Genomic DNA, 14126 nt, shown 5'->3' with positions numbered 1-14126 from the left:
AACCTAATATGGACCTATTCTCTTCTCTTTGGGGACCCTTTCCTTTTCTCTTGAATTTTAATGTTTTCCCCCCTTCTCTCATTTAAAGTGGATGTTTGCTTTTAAAATGTGTTTTCATTATAAAAACTTTAATTTTAAATCAAAATGGACAGAAATAGGATAAACTTACTCAGGTAAGGGTCTGTTTCTGTCTAGAGTAAGATACTTTTCTTCACTGTTTGAAAAATGGAAATTACGGGAATTAATAACAACATAGAGTCATTATCTTCTAAAGAACATGAAAGTATCACTGATACCATCCACTTGCCTTTAAAAGACACTGGCAAGGTGGGGTGGGGGCAGGTTGGAAGAGTTTTTTTGGTATCAGTTCTTATTTACAGAGGTAGAAAGCTAGACATGATAAGTAATGTCAGAGCTTGTAAGAGAAACTAAGGATATAAGCTTTGAAGGGTCCATGGTGAGTGCCCAGAGTCTAAGCACAGATAAGCCAAATGGTATGTCTGAGAGTTAGAGCCTGAGGTCACTGTCTTGGGGTCCAGTGTTCTTTGCATTAGGCCTCAGTCCACACCTGTCCACTACAGATGTGCCTGGGAATGAAGAGAGTGAGGAGCAGAAGACAGGGAACAAGGAGAGTGAGGAGCAGAAGAAAAGAGCACTGGTCCTCTTGTTGACCACTGAGAACACGTACCATTCTCTCTGTGCCCCAGATTCTCCATCTATGACATTAAAAAGGCTATTAGCTGCCATCCAATACCTTCCCCATTCAAAAATCCACATATTCTGTGCATTTCTGGATGAGGGGTAAAGACTCCTTGGATGATTCTCACTGGAAGCTGTGATGAGCAAGCTGGAGAAGAGTGCTTTGAAGAGTTGAAAAGCAAGCTGTTGCTACTACAGATTATTTCTATTCTTGTATCAGGTGCTATTTGACCTTTCTAAGGAAATAAAAGTACTGATAATTCACTCCCATTATTGTGAGGCATGGATGACTCAGTTAAATTTTCTGCCCAGCAGTTTCCTCATCTGTGAAATGGGGCTATTAATAGTATCTACTTCATGGTGGGGTTTTGAGGATTAAATGAGTTGATGGTATTTATTAAGTTATTGGTCATTATTGATTAACTCCATTTTATAAACAGGCGAATAGACATGAAGTGGGGGAATCTTGCATGTGTGGTTGTCCGTCAAGCTATGCCCGAATCTAAAAGCCTCAAATAAGTCATCAAGTCATTCAGATCTTTAAGCCAAAAGCCCCCTGTCAGTGATAAAGCAGTGGCTTTTAATTCAGTGCACACACTTCAGCTGAGACTTTTGTTAAAATTTGGATTCGCAGGTCCCACACCTGGAGATGCAGATGTAGGATGTCTGGGGTAAGGCCCAGGAATCTGAATGATACAGACTCCCCTATTACTGTGATTGCAGGTGGCTTCTGGGTCACACTGGAGAAATTTTGGTGGGAAGTCAGGTAAGGGGTTACCACTAACTGAACTCTGGAGGAAAAGTTTCTGGGTAGTCTCTTCTGAGCAGCAATTGCTGGAATTGGCTCTGGGAAGTAAGGATGCAGAGGGTGTGGGCTGTGTGCTGGGGACAGGTGACGGGGGACAGTTAAGGGGTGAGAGGCAAGGAGAAAGGGGGAAGCGTGGTTACTTACCTCTGTATTTGGAAGAGTTTAAACTAGCTATGACATGAAGTGAAGTCAACAAGAAGAAAGGAAAAAAATCTAGAAAAAATATATCTAAAATATCTCCCTTTTTAAGAAATATAATTATGGACCCTCAGAGTGAGAAGCAGAGATATAGGATTTGACCTCAGGCTCTGGACAACATGCTGTGTTTCCTGATTCATGGTTGTCTTTCGAACTGTGCTAAAATTACACTTTCCCTCCCCACGAGCCCCTTTTCTGCTCCAGCTGCTGACTTATGCTGAACTGTCATAAAACCTTAAATTTCCTCCTGTGGCTGTGTAGGATACTTATTTAGCCTCCTAGTAAAAATCCAGACTTCTTATTGCCTTTAAAAGGTTTTACCACATGCATACAACCAGCAAATGGTTTTACATTCTCTTATACGAAGAAGACACTTAAAGAAAAAAAAACTGCAAGCCTTCAAGTGGCTAACTCCCCTCTTTACTGTGCAGCTTATAATCATGTATGTTTTAAAACCATGAGTGGCATAGGGGATATTTTGCTCTCCATAGGAGGAAGGCATCCTACTTCTAGGATAAACTGAAAATGGCACTGCTGCATCAGCTCAATCTTAGCTTGAGTCCAGCGAGATTCCTCAACCTAATTTTGTAGCTCGGAGCAGATTTTAGTGTGGATGATATATATCAAGGTCCACCTGGGCCCAGCACTGAACCAGAAAGAAAGGAAGAAGGTGTTGATGGAAACGACATGTGTCTAGTTTTCAATATAGGGAATAGGAATGCCCTTCTGCCAAGCACCTTACAGTTTACAAGACCCTTTCACCATCATTATTCCATTTTATCCTTGCAGCCGTGTGGTAGGCAGGGCTTATATTGTTATATCCTATTTACTCGAGGTCATACATGCACAGGCTGGATTGAGACTCTGTCCCAAGGTTTCTGAATCCCAGTTCCATGCTCTTTCCACATTTTCATCCTGCAGCCTGAGATAGTACGCAGTTAACTACTGACTGGAGGTACTCTGCCCACTCAGATGAGAGAGAAATTATTGATTAAAAAGAGGTCATTCTGGGAGTTCTGCATTCCATTTGCCTAGTGTAAGTTGCTACTTGTCTGGAGGAAGTAAATCATCGAGCTGTAAGTTACACAATGCATGTGTCTTTGATGTGGGCATCAGACATTGACTCATTGATATGTGATACATACCCTAAGAATTGAAAAATGCTTTATTGAGTAGAATTGTGGGCCTGATCACAGGAAATCATGTTTTTTTTTTTCTCCCAAAAGTTAAACACTATTAAAACTCCAAAATCATGACTGGATAACTAAATTCGTGAAGAAAGAATTTTAAAATGAGATAATTACAAAAATAGGTCTAGAGCTGTAGCTAAAACCAAAACTTACATAAAAATTACGTTGGGTGGTGCTTTTCAGCATTCAAAGCAGTGTCACATAATCAATTTCATTTGATCTTCACAACAACCCTGTGAAGTAGGCATGATCCTCATTTAACAAACACAGAAATTAAATTTGATGAAGTCTAAATGTTTTCCCCAAGGTCACAGCTGGGAAATGCAGGTGTAGGACTTCAGGCCTTTTGACTTCCCGTCTGTGTTTGATTTTGAATTATTTCTTAAAACCTCTGGCATGTCCAATGATTATTGTCGGGAATGACTTACATATTCTGAGACTATCCTGTAAGAAGCTGTGATGATGGCTGGTATATAAATGATGCCTTCTCACATTGGGATTGCCTTGCACTTACAAGCAGCAATTATTCACTATTGCTTTTCTGCAAAATGTGTGGATATTATGTCCATTTATTCTGATGGATAGATTGAAGCAGGAATCTAAGCTATATATTTTTTTGTCACTCTTCACAGGGAGGGGAAGAAGGGTTATTTCTTGAGAGTTCCAGCTAAATGTTCCTTGTCAAACAATCAGAACAAACTCCCATTCCCTAAAGAACAGAAAGAGAAATAGCAAACATTTAATGAAAAGACCCATGCTATTTCTTCAAAGTGTTCTAGATTCACTCCCCACAACTTATCTGATTCTCAAATAAAATATTTGGAGAGCCTAATAGGTCACAAAGTTTTGGAGACCATGGACATTTAAAAAAATATCTTTGGAAAGGTAAAGTATGTTAGTATAGATAAATCATAATTAAGACAGCAGAGTTTAATAGGATCCATACTCGTGACTATCTACACAAGGGAATTAAATATTAAAGATCTTTTCCCCTATTTATACTGTTCCCATGTATGTTTCTTTCTGTGTCCAAAGAAATTTAGAAGGGAAGGTTGTAGCTTTTCACCTTCAGGTGCCAGTGGCCAAAAACAACCCTAAACTTGTCTGACTGGCTCTAAGGAGGAATGTCAGTAAACAAGGCCTGAGTAAACAAGAGAGAGACCTGCCCATCAGTCACCTGTATAGTCAAGCAATGCAGGCCATCTTCCTGGGTGCTTATAAATCAGTTCCCATCCCTCAGATAAATGCAAAATGTCCTTCCAGAGAAACGTAATTTATTATCATGTTAGCAGTGGTGAGTTAGGGAAGGAGCAGAGTAAAAGATATTCTACCTAGCAATGGGGACCCGCTGTAGTAGTAAGAAACTAAGTACCTTAAGGGACTGGGGAGTTTTCTTAAACCTCTCTGGCAGGAGCATGTATTGGCCTCTGTTTCATAAATGTGGGTCATTTTCATCGCCTTGGGATGTTAGACTTTGGCAGGTCTGATGATGAAACAAGGCTGCACATGCTCGTAAGACGAAATGACTTTCCCATCCTTAATCTCCTTGGTGATGGTGCAAATTTTAACCAGTATCCGGGACAGGGGTCCACAGGCATTGCAGTGCTCCTTTAAGCCACAGTGGGCTGAGGATGTGCAAGCTGGGGCCGTGCTTTCCATGGCTCCGGACTTACAAGATGTCCAAGGGGAAGGCTCACATTTGGTGGCACACGGGTAACAGGGACGCCTAAGGAAAAAAACAGAATTTTAGCTGTGATTGAGGGAAGGCGATGATGGTCATGGAGAAAAATGGTCGTGGCTAAATTTTTAAACACTTGTTGCTCAAGACAAGTACATACTTCCAAATGCTTATTCATTCATTTCGTACTGTAGTTAGTGGAAGAAAAAGAATCAGATCAAATCCATTGGAAATCAGCATCCTAGGTTTAGAAGTATTCGATTATGTAAGTTTCCATTAGTCAATACCATCACATTGTGGAAAGAATACTGCACTAGCAGTCAAAAGACTGGGGCAGAGACCGGCTCTGTCCTTTACCAGCTGGTGACCTCAGCTAAGTCATTTAACGCTCTCAAGCTTTAGTTTTTCATCTGCAGAATGGATATAATGGAAACTAAACCCATAGGAGCAACAGTGATAAGGAACAAGTTGAGGGCATTATTATCCAAGGAATGGAAATTAACCAGATATTTTTCTCACTGAGGAGTTAGTCATACTAATAGTGGTGGCCTGAACCCCAGCTATGAAAGAGTCCTCACTGTGTCATCAGGAAGCTTCAAAGTGCCTTCTGGCTGTCTATGCAAAGTTTTTAGAGAACTGAAGTAAAAAGCAGTACATAGTAAACACTTTCTATAAACATAATCTTTCTTTGATGATTCGAGGTATTTTGGTATATGATCACGGCTCTTAAAGGTGACAGCATTGATGACCATTGTGCTTATATAATGTGGTCATGCCAATTAAAAGAATGCTGTGAAGAGTTCACTGATTATTTTTGGGAAGTAAGTCTCCTTTGCAATTGTAACTAAGTCTCTGGGGTTTTAGTTTGGACTGAGTTACTTCAAAGAACTCATCCTCTGGATACGTTTACTTATGGGTTGGTTAGCTTGTTATTGCTTACAAAAATTATAACTTTTATTTTTTAAAAAAGTTGCTAAAACATACATGTGTACATGCTTCTGTTGGCCTCAAGGACTAGTGGCTAGATAGGGTTAGGGGTTTCAGCCTGAGCAGAATGTTCCTCCAAAGGAGCCTGGGTGGTTTTGTACAAGCTCATGAAAATCAGACGTTCATCTCAGTGGGGGAAATATCTGTAATGGTGACCAGGAATATTCATCTATGGGGAAATCATTTTTTCTCTAGTAATTTTTAAAACTTTAAGAAGGTAAGCAACCTATAAGAAATTAACCTGGCCCATGGGCTCTTTAGAACAGCTCAGGTTAGCCAACTCCTCAAATTTGGATGAGGTTACAATTGCAAGTCTTCCTCATGGCACAACTTGAGAGGGTGTGTGGATGCCTCTGTCCAAGCTCCCCGTCACTGGCAAGAAGGTCAAACAAAGCACTTCACCTCTATTGCCAGTGGCAGTACATATATGCGTTCATTTGCACTTCTTTGTCATAGAAGTTGTTGTTATTTTACGTACTTGCCATCCAGGCTCTCCAGAAGGCTGCGGTATGTGGTAATCTCACACTCCAGCCGGGACTTGATGTCCAGCAGGATCTCGTATTCTTGGTTCTGTCTTTCCAGGGCACACCGGATCTCTGCCAGCTGAGCCTCCAGGTTATCGATCAGACTCTGGATCTGGGTCAGCAAGGCTGTGTAGCGAGCCTCTGTCTCCGTTAGGATGCACTCTTGGGAATCTCTCTACCATGGAGAAGGATAGTAGGATTTATAATGATGACTCCTTTAAGCCCAGGTCACGTGTGACCTGTATCATTTTAAAAAAATGGTTTCTTTGTGACACTACTGATAGATCTCCAAGCACTTTATTTATTGTTTCCTAATCAAATTAAATCCAAAACCCAAATGATCAATTATGCTAAAATCTGCTTTCCTTTGTCTCTTCCCTCTTTCTCTCTTTCTCTTTTTTGCTTCTCTGTAAGTATGTATTTCACTTTCTCTTTCTTGACCACCCAATAATCTTGAACCACACTTTCCTACTTAGGAGAGGAAAAAAATAACTTATTGCACACCCAGGCATTAAAAATGCATTACTGGCTGGGCACAGTGGCTTATGCCTATAATCTCAGCACTTTGGGAGGCCAAGGTGGGTGGATCACAAGGTCAGGAGTTCAAGACCAGCCTGGCCAAGATGGCGAAACGCTGTCTCTACTAAAAATACAAAAAATTAGCTGGATGTGGTGGTGGGTGCCTGTAATCCCAGCTACTCGGGAGGCTGAGGCAGAGAATTGCTTGAACCCGGGAGGTGGAGGTTGTAGTGACCCGAGATCGTGCCACTGCTCTCCAGTCTGGGCGACAGAGCGAGACTCCATCTCAAAAAGAAAAAAAAAAAGCATTACCATGGCACTTCATTCAGTGAGTGTTTGTATCTTAAAAAAGGAAGACAGCAATGTTTAACCATATACAATTTATCCACCAGATCAATTCCTTTATATGTAAAATATGAAAGTTGAAACTGATGAGTAAATTTCATTCCTGCTCTATCATTCTGTAAGTCTGTGGATAATGATGGGATTTTAGGTTTTAATAGCCTATTATTTGCATGATTATCCCAATTTTTATAGATGAGAAAACTGAGGTTCAAGTGGTTCAATATGTCGTCCAAGGTCACATGACTAGCTGGTGACAAAACCAGTGTGGGGCAAGGTCTTCCTAAAACCCTTCACATCAGAGCATGTAAGCAATTCTCTACTTCAGAGAGGCATTATCATGAGACAGAATGGTACTGGCTTTGGAATCCAAACTCTGACTCAGACTCTTATTTCTTTTGTGACTTTGGACAAGTTTCTTAATGTCTCAGGATCTCAGTGTCTCTATTTATGAAATAGGTGGGCTGAAACTCACCTTGGATTTGCTTGGGAAAATCACTTTAGCTCTTGGAGCCTCATCTGTAATTATGCCAACCCCCTCCTAGGATTACTTTATAAATCTCACGTGATAGCTTGTAAAAAATGCTTTGCATATAATAAAATGCTCTCCCAGTGTTTCCCAAAGTGTACTTCATGAATCATTAATACACGAGATGTTCTAAAAAAAAAAAGGGGAGCATCCACAGTCAAATAAGTTTTGGAATGCTGAATACCATATATCCCCTTCTTGGAGATTCATGGTATATATTAGCTTATTAATGGCTCACAGGAAGGCACCCTGTTTAACCTTGGTTTAGTCCAGCATTTCCCAGACTTATTTGGCCACAGAGTTCTTTTTCAGCCATAGACCCTTTAACAAATGAGGAACTATTGTTCTGAGAGACACAGTTTGGGAAATACTGCAACACACAGGTGTAAGGGACTGTTGCCATCTTTGCTGAGCTAGGCTTGGTCAGCTTGCTCAGTACCATTCGATGCTGGGCCTGCAGTTCAACCTCCAGAGTGTTCACAGTGCGTCTCAATTCTATGATCTCCTTTTGGCAGCATTGCTGCTGTTGAGAGCTGGTCACCACTTGTTGATTCAGTTCCTCTATCTGAAACACACAACCAGAGACTGAGAATATTATGGGAGGAAAACATGACTTTGATTAAAGGGCCCTAGAAATGCAGCATCAGCTTATTGTTTTTGACTTTTCTATTTCCCCCACCTGCGTGTTGAACCATTGTTCCACATCTTTGCGGTTTGTCTCCATGATGGACTCATATTGACATCTCATTTCTTGTAGAACCTGGTTTAGGTCAACAGAAGGAGCAGCAGTCACTTCAATGTCAAGTCTCTCCCCAAGCTGACACTGTAAAGAATTGATTTCCTAAGGAAAGAAAAAGAATGTGAAGTCACTTCGTGAACAGATGACCCCCTTGTGTTCTTGTTTCACTCTAACTGCTATGATTAACTCAATTGTGTCTAACATATAGCCCACAACAAAGGAATACATGATTTACAGGTGTTATTGAGATGCTATAAAATGATTTAAGACTATTTCAGGTAGGACTGTGTGTTTAAATATGTGCAAAATTAAAAAAAATGAGTAGCAAGACCAGAGTTCCAAAAAATTTAGATCATTTCCAGGGCGGGATAATGGGTGAAACAGGATAAAGGTGGAATTGATCATGACAGATTATAGTCTCTATGGTGCAAATACGGGATTGTGCCAATATTGATTTGCACCAATATTGACTTGTACCAATGGGAGGTGGCAGAAGCCTGTGTAGGGATGCCTACAAACATGGGAAGACTGTAAGGACAGAAAAATTGGGTTCCTTCTTGTGGAAAAGCTGGAGGGGATGATGGAGGCCTTTCTTCCTCTTATGGCTCCAGATATTGTGTTGGAGCCAGTGGATTTGAAATACTACATTGAACCAGTGCTAGTAGCAGTAGGTATTTTCAGGGCTAAACCAGAGTAGTACATAGCAGTGATATGGTTTGGCTCTGTGTCCCCACCCAAATCTCATCTTGAATTGTAATTCCCATAATTCCCACGTGTCAAGGGAGGGAACTAGTGGGAGGTGATTGGATCATGGGGGTGGTGTCCCCATGCTGTTCTCAGGACAGTGAGTGAGTTCTTACAAGATCTGATAGTTTTATAAAGGGCTCTTCCCCCTTTGGTCTCTCTCTCTGTCTTCTGCTGCCAAGTGATATGTGCCTGCTTCCCCTTAAGCCATGATTGTAAGTTTCCTGAGGCCTCCCCAGCCATGTGGAACTGTGGCTCAATTACACCTCTTTCCTTTATAAATTACCTACTCTCAGGTATTTCTTTGTAGCAGTGTGAGAACGAACTAATACAAGTGGGTACACCCTTTTTCAGGTGCAACTCAAAGGAACTGATGCTACTTTTAGGGACTTAGCTTGTGATTACTCTCTCGGTCTTTTTCTCACCTCTTTGTGGTTGTTCTTGAGGCAAAGGAGCTCCTCTTTCAGAGACTGGACTTGTGCCTCTAGGTCGGCCTTGCCCAGGGTCAGCACATTCAGGATCTGCTTGAGGCCATTGGCATCTGCCTCTACCAGCTGGCGTAGAGACACCTCAGCTTCATACCTTTAAAAACCAGATGGGAAAAGAGAGACATCTGAAAGGAGATGATGCAAACCAAGCCAAGCAGAACTCTCATCTGCATTTTGCTCTGGGCACCTCACTTAGTGTATTTCTATTAGAAGTTTTATTCTCTTTGGAGGTGAAACCATTTGATATAGATCATAACTTAATTATTATTCCCAAATTAGTTTGCTAGGGGGATCTACATTGCTGTCCTTTGAGATATGGGAATTTATTGTCCTTCCTCTGCCCCTAGTGGCAATGCAATGTAAGTCAAGAAAGCACTGGATTAGGGCTCAGAAAACGTGGGTCCAAGTTTCGGTTTTGACTTGTACTAGTTATGCTTACCTTTGGGTGAGTAACAGCTTCACTAAGCCACAGATTTCTCACCTTAAAGAGGGTAACAATATATTAGCCCTACCTATTTTACTGAACTATTGTGTAGGTAATCAAATGGGTTCACAAGTTAGAAACTATAGGTATTGTATACATGTGAGCAGTTATTAATCTTAATCATTCATTGAAGTTGAAAGTCTGTTCTGGGCTTGTGCCAACATCATCTGGGGCAAGAGGGTTAGTAGACATGGGGACAATTTTGTTGAGGGCATCTCGGTCAGACTCAGGGTGAGCTCTGTCATTGATGACGGTGTTGGGTGGGCTTACTTGGCTCTCAAGTCATCTGCAGTCAGTTTGGTGTTGTCAATTTGCGAGACCAGTCTGGAATTCTCAGCCTTGGTACACAAGATCTAGAATTAAGAGATTGTACACACAAATGAAGCAAACACCAAGATTTCCTTCTTTAAGAACCAAGGGGCTTGTGTGTGTGTCAAGTAACAGGGGAAGGCTGAGTAGACTTTTTATTAATCTTCATAGCTATGCTCACAAAGCTTGGAAAACTTCAGAAAGTCAGATTTCCTGTCATTTTCCTAAAAGATCAGCAAAAAGTACTTAACTAGAAACTTTTAAGTATTTTTTTGTTGTTAAAATATAAAATCCAGGCCGAGCGCAGTGGCTCACCCCTGTAATATCAGCACTTGGGAGGCTGAGGGGGGCGGATCACGAGGTCAAGAGATCAAGACCATCCTGGCCAACATGGTGAAACCCTGTCTCTACTAAAAAATACAAAAATTGGCCAGGCACGGTGGCTCATGCCTGTAATCCCAGCACTTTAGGAGGCTGAAGCGGGTGCATCACAAGGTCGGGAGATCAAGACCATCCTGGCTAACACGGTGAAACCCCATTTCTACTAAAAATATATATATAAAAAAAATTAGCCGGGCGTGGTGGCGGGCGCCTATAGTCCCAGCTACTCGGGAGGCTGAGGTGGGAGAATGGCGTGAACCCAGGAGGCGGAGCTTGCAGTGAGCCGAGATCGTGCCACTGCACTCCAGCCTGGGAAACAGAGCGAGACTCCATCTCAAAAAAAAAAAAAAATACAAAAATTATCTGGGTGTGGTGGCGTGTGCCTGTAGACTCAGCTACTTGAGAGGCTGAGGAGGGAGAATCGCTTGAACCCGGGAGCTGGAGGTTGCAGTGAGCAGAGATCGTGCCATTGCACTAGAGCCTGGTGACAGAGTGAGACTCCATCTCAAAAAATAAATAAATAAATATAAAATAAAATAAAATAAAATCCATCCTAAATTTATATAAATACCATGATCCACTAGAATGTCAACTCCATGAGGGCAGGGACTTTTTAAAGGTCACCAATATTTTCCCAGAATCTAGAACAATGTTTGGCCCAATGTTGTTGCTGCTCAGTAAACATTTGTTGAATGAATAAAACTGAATAAATCCAGATGTGTAGTAGCAGAATACATCTGTGCATAACAAACTTAGGTTTGGTGTAGAAACAAACCAAGCAATGTGGAGATGATAACATAAGCATAAAAGGAGAAAAAGGTGGTGATGGTTGAAAAATGGATAAAAACTAAATTGTTTAGAACTCAGTGAAGCAAAATTTATTTTCTCTGATCTCTGTCTCCCTATTTTTACTTAAAAAATGGCAACAACTTGCTGTTAACATCTTTTGGTCCTGAGTTATCTAGTTATAATGATACAGTGTATTTCTGGAGAAAGGAAACACCATGAGACTTCTTTTCATTTTTGATTTTTAAAGACAGGGTCTCGCTTTTGTCTGGGCTGGAGTGCAGTGGCAGGATCTTGGCTCATGGCAGCCTCGACCTCTTGGGCTCAAGTGATCCTCCCACCTCAGCCTCCCAAGTAGCTGGGACCACAGGCATGTGCCACCATGCTCATCTAATTTTTTTTTTGTGTGTGTGTAGAGATGGAATTTCATCATGTTGCCCAGGCTGGTCTAGAACTCCTGGGCTCAAGTGATCTGTCCGCCTCAGCCTCCCAAAGTGTTAGGATTATAGGTGTGCATCACTGCGCCTGACCAGAAATACTATCAGACTCTGAATGCTGCCTCAAGATGACAATTTCACTCAAGAGATTTTTCTATTCTTCAAAAAATTTTTCAGCATCAACTGAACAAAAAATATTAAAGTTTAGCAAATAACTGTTGCTTGGAAACCATCAATTCACAACACGATTAAACAGGTTCCTAGGAATCTTACCTTCTGCTGGAGCTCCTCAATGGTAGTGTAGTAAGACAGGTAATCAGGACATAGAACAGGGAGCTCTTTGTTACTCTCTTCCTGGATTTTAGATTCCAGTTCAGCATTCTCTCGTTCTAGCATTCGCACCTTTTCCAGGTAGTTAGCAAGGCGCTCGTTCAAGATTTGCATGGTCTCCTTCTCATTACTGTTGATGCCTTCACCATACCAGCTGCAGTCATCCAGAGAGGAACGGGCGTCGAAGTTATTCATTAGGTAGATGGGCTTGCGACAAAAGCAAGGAGTGGGTTGGCAGCCCCGGTCCCGGGGAGTTCTGAGAATATAGCCAGCTGGTTGACAGTTGTTGACTTTAAGGCCACCAGGATGGCAGCGGTTGTTAGAAGAGATGGTACTAACATTTGTAATCCTAGAGCAGTTTTGACATGGGGTTGAAGGAGAATTGGTTGTTGTACAGCCCTTGGCATCCATAGTATGTGTCCAGCTTTAGTTTGTTTCCAGGTCTGTGGTCACCAGGATGAAAAGCTCAAGCCACCTCCACGGAGTCTGAATTCCAAGGCTCTTGGTGTTTTCCTCTTTGAAGTGCTTATATAGCCTCTCTTCTATGTGGTGTCACACAGGTGGGATGTTTTCCTTTCTCAGGCTTATATCAAATCCTGTAGGAACATCTTATTAGTCTGCTTTTTACTTGCTTAAGAAGAGTTATTTGTCTCATAAAAATGTGCATTTAGGCTGTTACTAAGTTATTACCCATCATAACTACTACTTGTCTATTGGACCCAGAGCTTCAACTTATGTCTTCAAAAGGAACTGTCCTAAGCATCCATTATTAAGCAGGTGTGAGTATATTAAGTTCATTACATTCTTGTTGACCTCTCCACTTGGCACTGAGCTTAACCAGGAATGAGTTCATCCTTCTTTTCCTTTCTTCTCTAGAAAAGGGAAATTATTAATGTCTAATAATTATTGGTAAACTTAGAAATCAGAAGTCAGTATTTCAGTTTGTTCTGCCCAAATGGTTTCCCCATTTTCAGCGTCAGGACAATGTGAGTATGAATTAAAATGTTAGTCTTTTAAAAGGCTTGTTTTAAAGATAATGGCTAGATTTATGTTTTAGCTTTCCATAAAATGTAATAACATAAAATAAAATATGAAATAAAATAAAAGCTATGGGGAAAAGGTAGGGTTTGATTGGTAATAAGAAATTTCTTGGAAAAGAGACTGGCTATCTTTTGGTTTTCTAAAGTCCACATTTTATAACATTTTTAGTGCTTGGTGTTCGCTTGTGGTATTACATTAGATAAAAATGTATCACAGTGTTGGTTTTTACTGGATGTTTAAATAGGATTCATTGAAAGGGGTGTGTTTTCTTTCTGAGGAATACTTACTCAGCATTTTCTTAAGAAAGTTACTTGTTCTTAATCCTTTATGGAGGCTCTAGGGGAACATCATTCTCTTACCTTTTCTAGCTTCTAGAGGCTGTCCACATTCTCAGCTAGTGTCCCCTTTTCATCCTTTTTTTTTTTCTTGAATTATGAGATTTTTTGTACTTTAAGTTCTGGGATACATGTGCAGAACGTGCAGGTTTGCTACATAGGTATACAAGTGCCATGGTGGTTTGCTGCAACCATCAACCTGTCATCTACATTAGGTATTTCTCCTAATGCTATCCCTCCCCTAGCCCTCAACCCCCTGACAGGCCCCACTGTGTGATGTTCCCTTCCCTGTGTCCATGTGTGCTCATTGTTCAACTCCCACTTATGAGTGAGAACATGTGGTGTTTGGTTTTCTGTTCCTGTGTGAGTTTGCTGAGAATGATGGTTTCCAGCTTTATCCATGTCCCTGCAAAGGACATGAACTAATCCTTTATTATGGCTGTATAGTTTTCCATGCTGTATATGTGCCACATTTTCTTTATCCAGTCTGTCATTGATGGGCATTTGGGTTGGTTCCAGGTCTTTGCTATTGTGAATAGTGCTGCAATAAACATACGTGTGCATGTGTCTTTATAGTA

General features: G+C 41.1%; 1 protein-coding gene across 1 annotated transcript; it reads right to left on the bottom strand.

The window, feature by feature from the left end:
• Positions 1-4178: 4178 nt before the first annotated feature.
• KRT39 (keratin 39) lies at positions 4179-12676 on the bottom strand. Its single transcript, XM_003278281.3, has 7 exons — positions 12116-12676; positions 10200-10282; positions 9383-9539; positions 8154-8315; positions 7914-8039; positions 6039-6259; positions 4179-4621 (listed from the first exon to the last, which is right to left on the bottom strand). The coding sequence occupies exons 1-7, from the start codon at positions 12581-12583 to the stop codon at positions 4363-4365; spliced, it is 1476 nt and encodes a 491-aa protein (XP_003278329.1). The 5' UTR covers positions 12584-12676; the 3' UTR covers positions 4179-4362.
• Between the last annotated feature and the right edge of the window lie 1450 nt (positions 12677-14126).

This window comes from Nomascus leucogenys, unplaced genomic scaffold (assembly GCF_006542625.1).
Source record: "Nomascus leucogenys isolate Asia unplaced genomic scaffold, Asia_NLE_v1 Super-Scaffold_285, whole genome shotgun sequence".
NCBI lineage: Eukaryota > Metazoa > Chordata > Mammalia > Primates > Hylobatidae > Nomascus > Nomascus leucogenys.
Note: the sequence above shows the minus strand (reverse complement) of the source record. Positions and strands in the feature narration are given on the sequence as shown.